The 16,011-nt window shown below is 37.3% G+C and overlaps 1 protein-coding gene across 6 annotated transcripts in view; it reads left to right on the top strand.

Moving 5' to 3' along the window:
- MEE13 (myosin heavy chain-like protein) overlaps positions 1–16,011 on the top strand; it is a 144,346-nt gene that overhangs the window by 17,363 nt on the left and 110,972 nt on the right. For 5 of the 6 annotated variants that reach the window (XM_089998746.1, XM_089998753.1, XM_089998762.1 and 2 more), the window contains exons 3-7: positions 3,815–3,908; positions 4,002–4,110; positions 4,192–4,230; positions 5,691–5,774; positions 5,870–5,931. In XM_089998746.1, coding sequence (XP_089854872.1) covers positions 3,815–3,908; positions 4,002–4,110; positions 4,192–4,230; positions 5,691–5,774; positions 5,870–5,931 — 388 coding nt within the window. Of the gene's footprint in view, positions 1–3,814; positions 3,909–4,001; positions 4,111–4,191; positions 4,231–5,690; positions 5,775–5,869; positions 5,932–16,011 lie in introns of those variants that run through there. The other variant, XM_089998786.1, reaches the window with a different exon arrangement.

A 16,011-nucleotide genomic window follows, 5' to 3' on the forward strand; every position in this document is an offset into this window, starting at 1 on the left:
TTGTAGTTCTCTGTGATGACAATATCATCAACATATATCAATAGGAGAGTAGTGACATTTCCTTCATTGTGAATGAATAACGAGTGATCCAGAAAGGACCGATCCGATCAGATTTGATCAGATTTGCGCAACATTAAATGGGGCAGATCTGATTAGATTTGCATAGTCACAAAAAATTGGCAAGTCTTATCAGATTGCACCTACACAACAATCAAATTGCACCTACACAGCACATCGACGAGTTTGATCAGATTGCACAAACACAACATGTCGACAAGTCTGATTAGATTGCACAAATACAACATATCGACAAATCTGATCAGATTGCAAAAAAATAAATAAATCTGATTCAATCAAATATATTTCTAGAATATGCTAAAGAATCATCACATAGCAACGTCGACAAAACTTATATATATATATATATTCATCATGCCTGGCTATTAAAAAGAAAATCAACATGCATCTCTAACTATATGCATAACCAAAATCGACAAAAATTGAATACATGCATTCATATGCTTAAGCAAGGAAAAATCGATAGCATGCTTACATCAAATCAAGAAAATCGACATCTATGGGGATAAAAAACATAGATATTTCAGGATTTAATACTTTAGGGAAATCAAAATCTTAAGAAATAATCATATATGCGTATGTATGCATGAAATCGTCACTTTATACATGTATATATATTTTTTCAATCAGATTTCCCTTTTCCATCTAAACTTACACATAAGATTAGTTTATACGTATTTATTCCCGTACGAACTTAGAGAGAAACCCATACTTTAAGCGTAGCGTAGAAAAAGACCAAAAAATTGACAGATATATGAAGAAAACATTTTTTTTTCTTTTCTTCTCTCTTTCCTTTTCTCTCTTTTTTTTTTCTCTCTCCCCACACAAGTTTGGGGTTCTCTCTAACTCTCTCTCTCTAGAACTCATCCCGTCTTTTATATTAGCTTTCTAATATTTTGTATTATCTTTTTATTTTTTTCTATTTTGATTTTATCTAGGGGGGGTGACGTCCCCTCATAGATAGGCCTAATTTAATTAGAGCATTATCTTCTAGACATTATCCACATAATTAATTATTTTAATTATTTTATTTAATATAATATTTTATAAAATATTTCGGAGGGTGTCACCCCTTCTAAAAATCTTCATAGAGTCGAGTTCTACCTCTATCCAATTTAAATTTTAAGTTGATTTTAAAGTTTTAAATTGTCCATGTATGGATTTGGGATCCAAATTTGGATCCAAGATCCAAATCTATATCTATATCCATATGGATCCTACTTGGATCAGATCCTAGTCAATATGGATCCTGGATTGGGTCTAGATCTATATTAACTTGGATCAAATAAACGGATCCAGTCCCATCCAATCCAGAAAAAGCAAAAAATAAAGGCAGGATATTTTTGCAAAATGCGATTTTCGGGCCAACCGTAACCCGATTTCATAAAAACAGGTTACCAATGTGCTCAAAATTTTGAGGCACATCTAACGGTATACATATCTGATTTTTACCTCTAAATTTTGCCTGAATTTTGCTCAATTTTTGCTCGAATTGAAATGTTAAAAACGAAAAATTTCTCAAATTATATTTATCTCAACTAGGACTCATCAGTAGGCTCTGGGCCTCGCCCAGACCTAGCTGACATCACCTATTTTTTAATATATTTTCACTATTTTATCACTTTAATTAAATATATAATTTAAAAATAATATTTTTTGAATTTAAAAATCATGACAAAAATGAAATATTACAAACGAAGTCTTCAAAATATCCTTTGCCATAATCCAAAATTGATGGTACCTGGAACGAAGATCGATCTTAGAGAACACATTTGCCGTACGCAACCGATCGAACAAATCATCAATCTTGGGCAAATGATACTTGTTCTTCACGGTAACCTGGTTCAACGTGCGGTAGTCTATGCAGAGTTACATAGACCCATCATTCTTCTTGATAAAAAGAACGGGTGCACCCTAAGGTGACACTTGGCCTGATGAAACCCTTGTCAAGAAGTTCCTGTAGCTGCTTCTTCAACTCAACCAACTTTGTAGGTGCCATGCGATACGGCGTAAGCGATACTGGTGCCATGCCAGACACTAGCTTGATCGAGAAATCGATATCTCTGTGAGGCGGCAAACCCAACAAGTCCTCTGAGAAGACATCCAGAAACTCGTGAACCACGTCCAACTACTCCAAAGGTGTCTCTTGACTTTCCGTGGCAGACACACTGGCCAAGAACAACCCTGCTTGTGGTACTTGGAGATCTTCATTGCCGAAACGATCTTCACTTCACTCATAGGCCTAGACGCTTGAAATACCAGCACAAACAAGTCAGAGCGCTCCAACAAAAGTTTCTTTCCCCGACACTGAGGGGTCGCATTATGTCCGCACAACCAGTCCATACTCAACTAATCTATCACTAAACTAATGAAAAGGAATATTTACGCAACTAAAGCACAGACTCTACCTTAACCGAGCCCTGCTAAAAGGATATTTTGATTAACTCTGATCGGCTATCAAAGCTAGCTAATTGATTAGCTAGGCTGGCAGGCTGGACGTTAATCCGACAATCAAGGATGGCCTAGCCTGCTGGCAGATCAGGGCTAGCCCGATCTGCGACAGCAACCTAAGGGTGATCAGTAGACCTGATCAATAATCAACTCAGGCTGGCTGTGGCTAGCAGCAACTTTGCCGGCCTGCAATTAGTCAGACCTGGATCGGCTGGCTGCAGGCTGGTCACAGACTGCTGCCTGATCAGATCTGATATAGTTGGATGACTGGCAGCAGGCTGGTCACAGACCACACCCTGATCGGCTGGCAGAATCAGGGTAACGGACCTGTTGGGCTGAATATGGCCACAGACTAGAGTCGGCCAGATTTGAGTAATCATATCTGGTCGACTGGACTGACAGGTCTGATTAGTGTTATCTGATCAGCTCTGCATATGATGGCAGATCTGATTCAAACAATATCAAGCCTTGCTGTGTGTGTCGAATCAGATCTGATTTGCCCTGCAGAAAATAATCTACTCAAAAGGAACTAACCTATGCAACAAACAAAAAAATAAAAGCTAATGCATGCAGAAATTAACGAGGAATAAACTATATGCTCCAAACTACGATAACTAAGAATTTAAAGAAAAGGGGGAGAAGAGGCTTACCTCGAGTTTGCCTCCGAAGCACTGGGGAGAACAGAGGGGATTTCCCTCCTCTATCAACTTGTATTACGCACCTCCAATCGAAGAAAGGAGACTCCAAACCGGCGAGGAAGAGGAAAAGAAAGGAGAGAGAGAGAGAGAGAGAGAGAGAGAGAGAGAGAGAGAGAGAGAGAGAGTTTCAATGAGGGCAGATGCCTCCTTTAGCCTCTAAACATGATATTTATAATCCTAATTAGGGTTAGAAGTGTTTTAGAAATTTTTCTAAAAGATTATTATAATGTTCAAGAATTTCATGCTGATCGCTAATAACTGTTCAAGAACTATGACTTATAAATGAAGGGTATAATTGTCATAGTTCTACATTATTAGGATTTCTTTTATACTAGGTAGTTTATATATGTTATGATCTGTCATGCTGATCGCTAATAACTGTTGAATTTCCAGCCCAAAACTTGCATCAGACACCATGTCCATAAGATTCCGATTATGATTGCGATATCTAGATTCAGTTCTTAATGTAATAAGGGTTTTCTGCTTCTTGCTGCACCATGAAATTAGATTTCCTCTTAAGTGAATACAATAACCTATATGATGACACGTCCGTTGTGCAATCTTTTGCTAAAATGTCTATTCTGCAGAGAGGGATGCACTTCAAAAAGACATTGAGCAGTTGTGCATGCAGCAAGCTGGCCCTGCATATCTTGTTGTGGCAACTCGAATGCATTTTCAGAGGTTTGTAGTTCACAATATAGTTGGACAGTTTCAATTTCTGAATGACCATATGTGTATATCCTTATCTAGCAATAAGTTGAGTCTTGTTTACAGGACGACTATGTTGGAGCGGGAAATTGAGAATCTAAAAAAAAAGTTATCTGGATATGTTAGAGAGAATATTAATCTTCAGGAGGAGCTTTCAGAAGCTTACCGTGTCAAGGTGATAGACGATTGCTATGTTTATGACTTGCTTGTATTATCCGTTTGGGTTTCTGATGTAATGTTTTTATTTTTCTCTAAGAGTCAATTAGCGGAATTGCACAGTGAAGAAGTTTCTAAGGTAATAACTTATTGCCTTTAGCTTGTGTTCATTATTCATGTCCTCTGAATAAGACTCATAAATTTACAAACTTGTATTATAATTTGAGGAAAATATGTGTTAGTGAGTCTACTGACAATCTTAGGGAAACCCTAATCAGGCTACTATGAAATATTCAGGTTTTGGAGGAATTTTTTATAAGCTTCTTGTGTTAGATATTACTGAACTTTATTTAGTTATAGTGGGGAAACTTTCTGCACTCTTGAGTTACTTTGTGATTTTTTTGGGGAGCACTGTTATAAAAAACGCGCCTTGAGGCGCGGCCCTCTGTGCCTCTAAGGCGCAAATATATATATGTATATATATATATATATATATATTTTCTTTTTTACAACAAGATTTCTGAGACATAATCAACAAGATTTTTGTAGGTTAATCTCATATATTTTTCAGTTATTTCAGTTATGTAATCAGTTTCGTACTGTCACGGACTCGGCTAGGGGGTCGACGCACCCGCGTCGACACGCCCCGACACGAGTGCGGCTTCGGACACGGGGCAAACACGGTCAACCAAGTGTCGGACTCGGTCAATGCACCGGAGCCGAGTCCGTCCACACTTTGGATTCGGTCAACTTTGACCGAGTCTATTTTTGTTCATTTTTAAGGCAAAAAACTAAAAAAATTGATTTAATATATATATATATATATATAGCCAAACTGTGCAACTGCACAATCACAGGCTGTGTGCACAGTTGAAGACTGTGCAGATCACAGACTATGCACTTTTTTTAAAAATATATATACATATATATAGCCGAGTCCCCGTGTCCAAAATTTTTAAAATTGCGTCGCACCCGCACCTGCACCCATATGATATAGGTTTCGTAGTATATTACTATATTTTAACTTTTGTTGGTTAATCTCGTATATTTTTCAGTTATGTAATTAGTTTCTTAATATATTTTTACTTTTGTTGGTTAATCTCATATATTTTCCAGTCATGTAATCAGTTTTTTAGTTACTTTTATATGTTAATCTCATATTTTTTAGAATAATCTCATATATTTTAACTTTTGTAGGTTAATCTCATATATTTTCCAGTTATTGAGTTATTTCAGTTATGTAATCAGTTTCTTAGTATATTTTAACTTTTGTTGGTTAATCTCATGTATTTTTCAGTTATGTAATCAGTTTTTAGTTACTTTTTATATGTTAATCTCATATTTTTTAGTACTTATTTGAGATTTTCTATTTCTTATTTGTTGTTATTTCATCAATAAAGCATTTCTTTATTTATTTGTATTTTTAGATATTTTTTTTATAATTTTTTTAAAGTTTTCAAATTTTTTTTTGAGGCTTACGCTTTACGCCTCGAGGCTTATGCCTAGTGCCTCGCTATGCCTCAACGCATTTCACAACACTGTGGAGAGTTTAAGTTTCTGCACTCTTGAGTTACTTTGTGCTTTTTTGGAGAGTTTCAGAACAAAGAAGCTGAGAAGCAAGTTAAATTTTTCCAAGGTTGTATGGCTGCTGCATTTGCTGAAAGGGATCATTCACTCTTGGAGGTATTAAAAGGCATAAAATCAGTTTGATATCACCAGTGCGTGCTTGTTTAGTCACGTGCATCCTCTCCACTTAAGGGCTTTATGATCTACTGCAGGCAGAGAAGGCTAAGGAAAGAGAGGAAGCGACGTTGATTAAGAAGAATGACACACAAACAAGGTAACTAACATCGCTAACCATTTTTTAGTTAGGTTGCTTATATGTTCACTTATGTTCACAGCAATATTTTCTTGAAGGAGGTTGTTTAATTATATTATTACTGATATAATAGTCATCATCTGAGTTATGTTTCCATCAGCAAGAATCATATTATTGCTTGTATGAATATGAGAGGTCTTGTTCTGTAAATATAGCACCAAAAGCATTTGACTTTAAGGAGATGGAAATGTGTTTTGAAAATAGCTGTGCCATTTTGTGTAGTTCTGGTGCAGGGTGCTAGAATTAGAGTTAAGTCTAGGGTTGACATGTGGCTGTGTTAGTTAATGACCTGAGTAGTGTTTTTAATAAAAGTCAAATAGTCGGAGTTAGTATCCAAGTGGGAGCAGGTTGGTCTGCATCTAGGAAGGCGAGTTATTATAAATAGGGGTTGTGAGTTGAGTGTGGGGAGTATTCAAGACTTTTTCTTTTTTGGCTTGTGGAGGTCACTCCCCCTCGAAGAGGAGCCCAATTGTAAGGAAACTGCATTCTAGTGAGAAAGAGACAAATAACAAAGAAATCACTCCATTTCCTCCCAATTGTCTTCTCTTAATCTTCTTCTTTTAAAATTGCCATTTCATTATCCACCAACCGAAATTCAAGCACTAATGTAACGACCCCAACTCCTACCTTTAAAAAATGCGGAATATTTTTTTTTTCTAAGAGTCGCGGAAAACTTCCCAGAGACCTGGGGTCCCTACAGTTCCAATTTCAGTTGGATAACCACACACCACAAAGCAACTTACATTTATCAATCAGAACTAATCCACTGAACTTTTTTATTAATGAATTAATAAGAGTAATATGTTCCATGTCAAAAGTGAAATATCAAATTGCAGGAAATCAGAAGAACTAAAAGAAAATAACAGTAGAGCCACTCTGTCCGTAAGTGAAGCCGTCTGAAACAAATGTGACCCTCGTATCCCTCAGAAGCGAGTCGACTTCACTGATCACCTGTGCCTGGGAAAAACCAATAAAATAAGAGGGTCAGAAATCCGAAGAATTCTGCGTACAGGTTTCCCTAATGAATCAAATAAGAAAAAGAGCATAAATAAGATCCATGTAATATTTTAGAAGGATATTATTATAACCAAATTATAAGGCAATTAACCAGTTATGCAACAATAAAATGAACATTAAGCATAAGGGAACTCTAAGTAAGTAACAGTGATTATAATTTAATCAATAAAGGCATTTGAAGGCAAAAGAGATCAACATCATACAATGATCAAAATATAACAACCGAGTGAATAGGTAAACATGCATGAACTAATGCAGGGCAAGAATATGCATGATTTATGTGCAATGCATGAACCATTTATTATCTTCCATTTAAGTTTTCCTATTTCCATATGCATGTCCTATTAAATGCACACAATCCTTAAGTTCCTCTTTTTAATTTATCATTGCCCGCGGATACACCAAACGGGTACAATCCCCGAGGTTAAGTAGGGTTCCCGGGGTAGCTTTACACACAATTTGTATTTTGTTACCGGGTTTCAAACTTAGCCCTTGACCGATATCAGGAAACAACACCATCCATCGGAACCTTGGAAAACAACATCCAAAGTCGGGGACACCAGGGAAAACAACATCCACTGGCGCCACTTTCTTGGTATACCAAAACAAACCTCACAGCTGTGACTAACACACCACTCCCGGGTAAAGTGGCGGATTCTCCCTAAAACCGTGGCCAGGAGAAGAACCTCAATATTGGGTTCAGGGGCAAAAAAACGCACACGGAGTTTTTGTATCCTCACGGTTTCTCCTAAACCGCAATATCCAAGATTCCCACGCTAAAGCAGGGACATCAAGGAGAAAGTGAATTACACTGTTCTTTATTTTCTTTTATCTGGTTATTAATTCATTTCTTTTACATTTGCGAATTCACATGCAGAATTAATAACATAAGCTTGCACATCAGCATGCTAAGCTTTTCACGGGATCACAACCCATAGAACAGTGCGGTAAAACAACAATATCACATTTGATTTGTTGTAATGTATCAAAATAATTAAAACGGAGAACAACTAGTTCTCGAGGCTCACCCAGCCCCTGATGATCCAAATGACCATCAATGCATTCATAAGGAAAAATCATCAATCACATGCTTCCATGCATTATTTTTCACATGCTTTTCAGTGCACATTCGTGTATGCAAATTTTTGTGCATAAACAATAAATTTATAAACACATGCATTAGTTCGCACATATCCAAGTTAAAGATGTCTGCTTCCATTAAATGCTTTCATTCCATACACATGCTCATATCCCATGTATGATTTTATTTAGCCTATGCGTTCCTGTCCATGCATGCTTTAATAAATATGTTCATGTCATATACACACTTTGATGAAATTACACATCTTAATCAGCATGTGAGTCCTTCAAATGGTGGTGCATGTGTCAATCCATACGATATGCATAAGATGTAACTTTGCAGTAAATACTTTGATTTTAGCTTAATGTGTGAAATGCAGGAAAACAAAACACATCATGCTCTTATACACATAGGTCTGAATATCAGGTAAGCATAAATATGAAAACTTCAAGAAGAACTGAACCTACACAAGCTACTTTAACTCAGCCTAAAATATTTAGTTTAAGCCTTGGAAAACAGCCTGTACAATAACCACCGAAAACATTTACATGATTAGCTAAATTAGGATAACACCCATAACGTTTGTGCCATACAACTTACATGGGTGTATGCCTAACAATCTTTGCACGTCCATATGCCTCTTAATTACCTTGTAAATAGACATGACAGGATTTATAACAGTCTGCAGCTTGACTGCCAATAGATAATAAACACTCAACAATATTACTATGATGTTGGCTGAACCCAGCACTATATGATGTTGTAGCTTAGAAAACCTTTGGAACTGATAATTCTACAGACAGCTAAAAGAAATAAAAAGACCTCAAGATGCAAACCTGCAGCAGTACATGTTTTAATATAACAAAAAGGAAAACTCAAAAAGAAAATTCTGGTTTAACAGTAATAGCACAAAAGAAGAGTTGGGGCCTGTTATCAGCAGGCCAGCGCATGTTTAGGAACATATGCGAAAAACTGGAAGTTGAAACACGCTGCAACCTCACGTAGTATGCATATTCAGCATGCAGGAACCTAAAGTTTTGATTTCTTTCCTAGATGGGTATGCTTCCTGCATGAGTATTATTTATATGCTTAGAACAAGAACACAAGTATAATCAAAGTTTCATCCATGATTCATGCTTACTCAAACAAAGCAACATAATTCAAGTGTCCTTCAACATGATATTTCTGAAAACCCAAAATAATCAAGAACAAACACCTACTAACTTATAATTTCTATGTAATAGAAGGAAATCTGGAATTTAGGAAACACACTACATCTAAAAAGAATCGAACCAGTGGCCCAGTCCAAACTGGGTCTAGCACACAGCCAGACCCACCCAGCCGACCCAGTGGGCTGGGTCAGGTACTCAGCCCAGCCGACTGAGTACCTGGGCCCTAAGCATGAATTTTTTTTCTGTTAACTCTGTTTTTTTTTCTTACAATGGCAATACTAGAGTATTGATGTAAACGAATGCTGAAATGTATATGAGCAACTTAAATATGCCTACACAGCAAGACACCTAAGGCCGAAATCGTGCTTGGGATATTATGCTCAACAAAGCCGGAATCCGAAATCGAGTGCTAGAAGACCCATCAGCAGGACATGGGATGCAAATTTTGAAGTCACTATTTCACATAAGAATAACCCAAACATGCATTTTAATACACTATTCTATCTGAATCCAAAAGAAAACATGATTTCTAACTTAATCCTAGCATTAAATCTTGCTGACAAGTCATTTAAAAATGTTAACACATTATGTCGGCTGCTTGTTATACCTATGTAACTACCTGTATATACCTGTACATAGGCAGCCGCACATATATATGAATATATGTAAAAAATCCTACTCAAATATACCTAACTTCAAGAAATTTCACCTCTTCCCCTGGCTTTACTAGAATATTACATAGAATGCGAATCTATGCTCCCTTTTCCTATTCAAATCAAAGGAGAGACCCGTACCTTTTTAAGAAATTTTCCGGCGATCGAAGGCTGGAGGCACGGTCGGCTGGGCTGCTCCTTGTTGCTGCCGTGACGGGGAGATCGCTGGAGGTCGGCAATGGTGGACGTGGGCTGCCGCAGCTCGCCGGCGACCTCCTCTCACCCACTCGACAGAGAGAGCGATAGAGGGAGAGAGAGATCGAGGGAGAGAGAGATGAGGGAAGGGAGAAACGAGGGAGATGAGGGAAGAGGGTGAGACCCCCTCTTCCACCTCCTATTTATCGCCGAACCCCCCCCCTTCTTGCCGAGATGGGTGGGGTTTCGGTTACGCCTGCGTAACCCCCACCTCTTGCCCCTTTCTTGATTTGTTGAAGACCTAACGGGCAACCCTTATCGGGTTGCCCCTTTCTTTAAAAAGGGTTACACAGGGGGTGCGGCTCGGGTCCGGACCCGAGGCCCGTAACCCGACCCCCAACCATATGGATCCATCAGTTGGATCCGAATGGATCCAACTGTGGATCCTCAGATAATTAAATAAATAAAAATTTAAATTTTATCCATATATTATATTATTAGTTTTATTATGAATATGGATATAAAGACCATTTTATGGATCTTAGATCCATATGTTGGATCCATTTGGATCCAAACATGGATCCAACCTTAAATACTCGGTTTTTCTTTTCTTTTATACTATTAATTATTTATTTAACTATTATAAGTATAGTTTTAATACCCCATTGTGGGTTATTTACACGTTCTTTTATGGATCCGGTAATGGATCCGAGGCCCAAATTTAGAAAAATACTCGTTATTTTCAAATAAATTTAAATAAATAAATTACAAAATTTGAGGTTATTACAACTAAATCAGAGATGAGGAATTCCTCCAACTCATCCTCGTTGAAAGGTGAATATATATATATATATATATATATATATATATATATATATATATATATATATATTTTAAAACAATTGCGGAAACCAAAACCTAAGGATCTGGGGCTTCACAGACTTAACAACTTCCAAACCACAAGGGATCTCTACATTGAACCATCCAAACAAAAATAACTAACTTTATTAATCAAAAATCAAAATTTGAGAACAAAATTAAAATAAAGTATAAAATCACTGAGCCACACTGTCGAAAATAACAGAAGTCATGCAGTCTCGTAGGCTCCTTGTGGCAATCATCCTCATCACTGAGCTTCAGATCCTGTGAAAAACATATGAGGTACTGGGTAAGAATCAAAGATTCTTTTTACGAATTCCTCTAAAAATCCAAATAGGCAAGAAAAAGCATAAATCAAATTCATGTAAGTTTTCAGAGCAACATAACTACAACAATCTCATAATTCAATTAACCATTCATGCATTTAACAACAATTATCATGCAACAACAATATCTCACATGAAACAGAATAAGTAAGCATGCATGAACAAATGTAAAATAGTAAATAGGCTTGATTCAATGCACATGCATGAACAATTTGTTAAGTTATTATCAGAGTTCTCTTTTGCATGCTTATCCCTATTAAATGCACCTAAGTTTAGTTTCACTTTTCATTAAAACCGCAGATACTAAAAATGGGCACCACAAATTTTTGAAGTTCAACCTGGTTGTAGCTTACCAGACAATTTGTATTTTATTGCTGGGTTCCACACTTGTTCCTTAATCGATGTCCAAAATCAACACCATCCATTGAAACATTATAAATCAACATCTAATGTCGAGATACTAGACAAATCAATATCCACTGATGCCACTTTCTTAGTATACCAATAACAACAACTGTGTCTACAATACCACCCTCAGGCAAAGTGACAACAAAATTTCTTAAAACCGTGTTTGGGAGGCGAACAACCATATCGGGTTTAGGGGCATAATTGAAAAAGGTGAATAGTGTTTCGGGTCTGGATCCTGTACCAGACCTGAGTTCTCTTATGTATAAGCCCAGACCCGAGTTCATTCATGCATAAGCTTGTATTTTTATTTGTATCCGGGTTCGGATATTACACCAGACCCGACCCGACCCACAATGTACACTTAAGTGTATTAATACAGCCATTAGGTCACGATTTCTGTATAAAGAAATCGTGACAGCCGTAATCGACATTTTGGGTTCTCTCTCTCTCTCTCTTCTCTTTCTCAATACAGGTACAAATGAAAAACTTTCATGGTATTAGAGCATAGATCCCCTAAAGGCTGAAAAGGAATTTCGACTGAGTCGATGATCTGAAAATCCAAGGTTCTTCGTTCCTCCCTTACTCCCCTTCCTTGTCTACTTTTTTTCCCCCCTTTTCTGAAGTCCCCTGCGTTCTCACACCTCGCGTGGGACTACTTCTGTCAATTTGTGATTCACATGAAATTCATTCACGAGAACCCAGATCGTGAAAAAGGGGGGCTACAGTATTCCAAGTGTATAGATTCACGTGAAAGGGTTTCCAGGTGAACCGATTCCCGTGAACCCATTCACGAGAATCACTATTATCCATTGTTTGATCATCTTTTGCTTTTTGCCCTATCTTTCAAAATCTATATCTATATATTCGAATGCTACAATTTTCAGTTTTCCCATGATTTCATATTCGAATGCTACAGTTTTCAGTTTTCCCATGATTTCTCATTGCTTCGCTGTGCAATCTATCATTTGATTACTCATTTTTACATTTGTCAAAAAGGGAGAGGTACATTTAACGTGTAAAGGTGTTTTTCACACGTTGAATATCAGTTTTCACAAGTTGAACATCAATTCCTGCATCGTCCGATTCTGACAATTTACGACCCTGACCCTCTGCTCCAAAAAAAAAAGAAAAAAGAAAAAAGGGAGGGTTAAAATTTTTCGTGGATACTCCTGTTGATTCTTATTCTCAATGGATCCTTATCACACTCAATCAAACCTTTCTTCAAGTTTTCTCAACCAGCTTGTTTCTGAAAAGTTAAACACTTCAAATTTCTTGTTTTGGACGAGACAAATTATTCTTTTCATAAGGAGTCAAGGCCTCTTAGGTCACCTGTATGGAACCACTTCAGTCCCACCAAAATTTGTCCCGAGAGAAGAAAAAGATGATAAAGGGGCGAGTTCAATCGTGTATGTCAAAAATGTTGAATTTCTCAATTGGGAAAGGAAAGATCAATCAGTTGTTGCATACATCACATCAATTTTGTCTCAAGAGATTCTTGTTGCCATTCCTGACAACTGTACAACGCTACAACTCTAGGAACGACTGGTTCAAACGTATTCACAGGTTTCTCAAGCAAGGGTTGTTTTTCTAAAAAGGGAATTTCAGTTGCTAAGAAAAGATTCTATGACCATCATGGAATATTTGAACAAGATAAAGATCATCACAGACCAGCTTGCAGTTATAGGGTGTGCCGTTAGTGATAATGACATGGTGCAACAAACTCTGAGTGGATTGGAACTGACTACAATATGATAGTTACTTCACTATTGTGCCTTCCTGTTCTTCCTACCTTCGATGAGCTACGAGCCAAATTGATCTATTATGAAATGACTCTGAAGGGATTCTCTGAAGAAACTCATAGTCATCCAAATACTCAAGAAGTTTTGACCACAGGAGTGACTTATGATAGAGGACGGGGACGAGGAGGACAAGGGCGAAGTGGACACGGAGGGCGTGGTTTACTTCCCACTACAAACATGTTAACTCATGCGCAGGGACCAAGACCCATTCCTACTTGCTTCCTTTGTAACAAGAAGGGGCATATCAAGGCGAATTGGTGGCATAATCCAGAGAATAAAGGAAAGGGTCCACAGACAGAAACCAAAAGAAAGTTCTCAAATACCAGAGACAGTGGAGAGATTAAAGAATTGTTGATATATGCCTTGTCAGAGTTAAAATTGAAGCAGAGTGATGAAGGCACATGGTTTGTCGATTCAGGGGCAACAACTCATGTAACCGGCGATGCAGGTAAAATTTCTAACCCTATTCCTTATTTCGGAAAAAGTAAGATTGTCACTGGAGACGGATCCCATCCTGTTTCTCATGTTAGAAAGATTGTCATTCCCATGTCACATTCCACTCTTACTCTTTCTGACGTTCTTCATGCTCCTGACATTAAGAAAAATATTGTCTCCGTCTCCAAACTTATTGATGATAATAATGCTTCAGTTGAATTAACTCCCTTCTCTGTGCAGGTCAAGGACTTACGCACGAGGGAAATATTCGCTGAAGGAAAGAGACAAGGCAACATGTATGTCTTTGAAGAAGCTCCATGTCATGATGTTCACCCTTCTCACCTGATTTCGAAGTCTTCATCAGAGTCGTGTTCATCCTCTTCTACCAATGTTTTTAGTATCTCTGAATGTAATAAGCCATTCTTATGGCATAGTAGGTTAGGACATTGTGGGAGTCATTTTATTGAGAAACTTGTTTCTAATAATCTTATTCCAAAAGAAAGTCTTAATTGGGATGAGAGCCAAGAGTCATGTATTGCCATTCCATTCCATTAATAAGAGAGTTTCAAAACCTTTTGAGATTATTTGTTCTGATGTGTGGGGACCAACCCCAATTGTCTCTGGGTCTCGAAGCAGATATTATCTAATCTTTGTTGATAGTTATTCTCGATACACTTGGATATATTTCATAAAGAATAAGTCAGAAGTCTTCTCTTTGTTTCAAATTTTTTTTTCCTTTGTCAAAAACCAATTTTCTGAGTCCATTCAATTTTTCCAATGTGATGGAGGTGGAGAATTTTCATCCCGTGATTTTATTTCTTTTCTTCGAAATAACAGAATAGGAAGAAGGGTGTCCTGCCTTCACACTCCTCAACAAAATGGGATTGCTGAACGAAAACATAGACATATCGTTGAAAGTGCCATGAGTATGCTTCATGACAACAATCTTCCCATCAACCTATGGACAAAAGATTTTCATTCTGCCGTGCATGTGATAAATAGATTGCCGATGGTCGTTCTGGAAAATAAGTCTCCTTATCACTGTCTCTTTGGAGCTCATCCTAGTTATCATGATCTGCGTGTTTTTAGATGTGTTTGCTATGTGCATATTGATCGGTCTCTGAAAAACAAGTTTCAAGACAAGGCCCAGAAGTGTAGGTTTGTGGGATACACAGATGACTACAAAGGATATAGGTGTTATGATCCCACCAACAAACGTATCAGAATCTCAAGAAATGTTGTCTTTGATGAACAAAATTTTGATGACAAAGCTGATGCAACGAATATACCAACTGAAGTTTACTATCCTTGGTTGAGTTCAGAACTTTTTGCTGGCTCCAATGAAGCATGTTCATCAGATTGCGTGCAGCAAGAAGAAGAGATGTCTGAAAACATTGAGACGTCGTGGCCACAGAATTCAGAAAAAGTACCAGGCAGATATGTAACGCTCCAAAATTTCGACTTGTGATTTCGAAAACATTATCGAAAAAAAACCTTTCAAAGATTTAAAGTTTTTACTTTTAAAAACGACAGCGGAAGACATTTAGAAAGGAGCACAAGTCAACAATCCTGGGTACGTTAGCTGAAAGACCACCATTCACATGAACAACAACTTAAAGGAATTGAAGAAATAAGGCAATAAATTAAAAATCTGCAGTTTATTACAAAATGAGTGTTTTCCCAAAATTCAATAACCTAAAGAAAAACTCAAAAAGACTCAGAGCCAAGCCGTCAGCAGAAAGAAGAGAAATCTTGAGCCATATTGCACCACGCCATTGGCCGCCTGTGAAGTCTTACTCCTCACCTGCCCATGAAATGGGTCAGTTTCATAACAAACCAGTAGGTGCACGAATAGATAAGTAGAATAAAATAGAGCAGGACATTCATGAGATAAACAATTATTATATTAAACAATCAATACAATTGTAATCTATTCTAACAAGTGTAATATGTGCAAAGAGCTATTGTTTGAATCATTTCAAGAAGTGTAAGTCTCAACCATCTACAACTATTCAAAGAGATATTCTTTAAGTTCTGATATTAACTGGCCTGTGGGTACACACAGACGCGAAACAT

This window comes from Nuphar pumila, chromosome 1 (genome assembly GCF_984573655.1).
Source record: "Nuphar pumila chromosome 1, dmNupPumi1.hap1.1, whole genome shotgun sequence".
NCBI classification, from domain to species: Eukaryota; Viridiplantae; Streptophyta; class Magnoliopsida; order Nymphaeales; family Nymphaeaceae; genus Nuphar; species Nuphar pumila.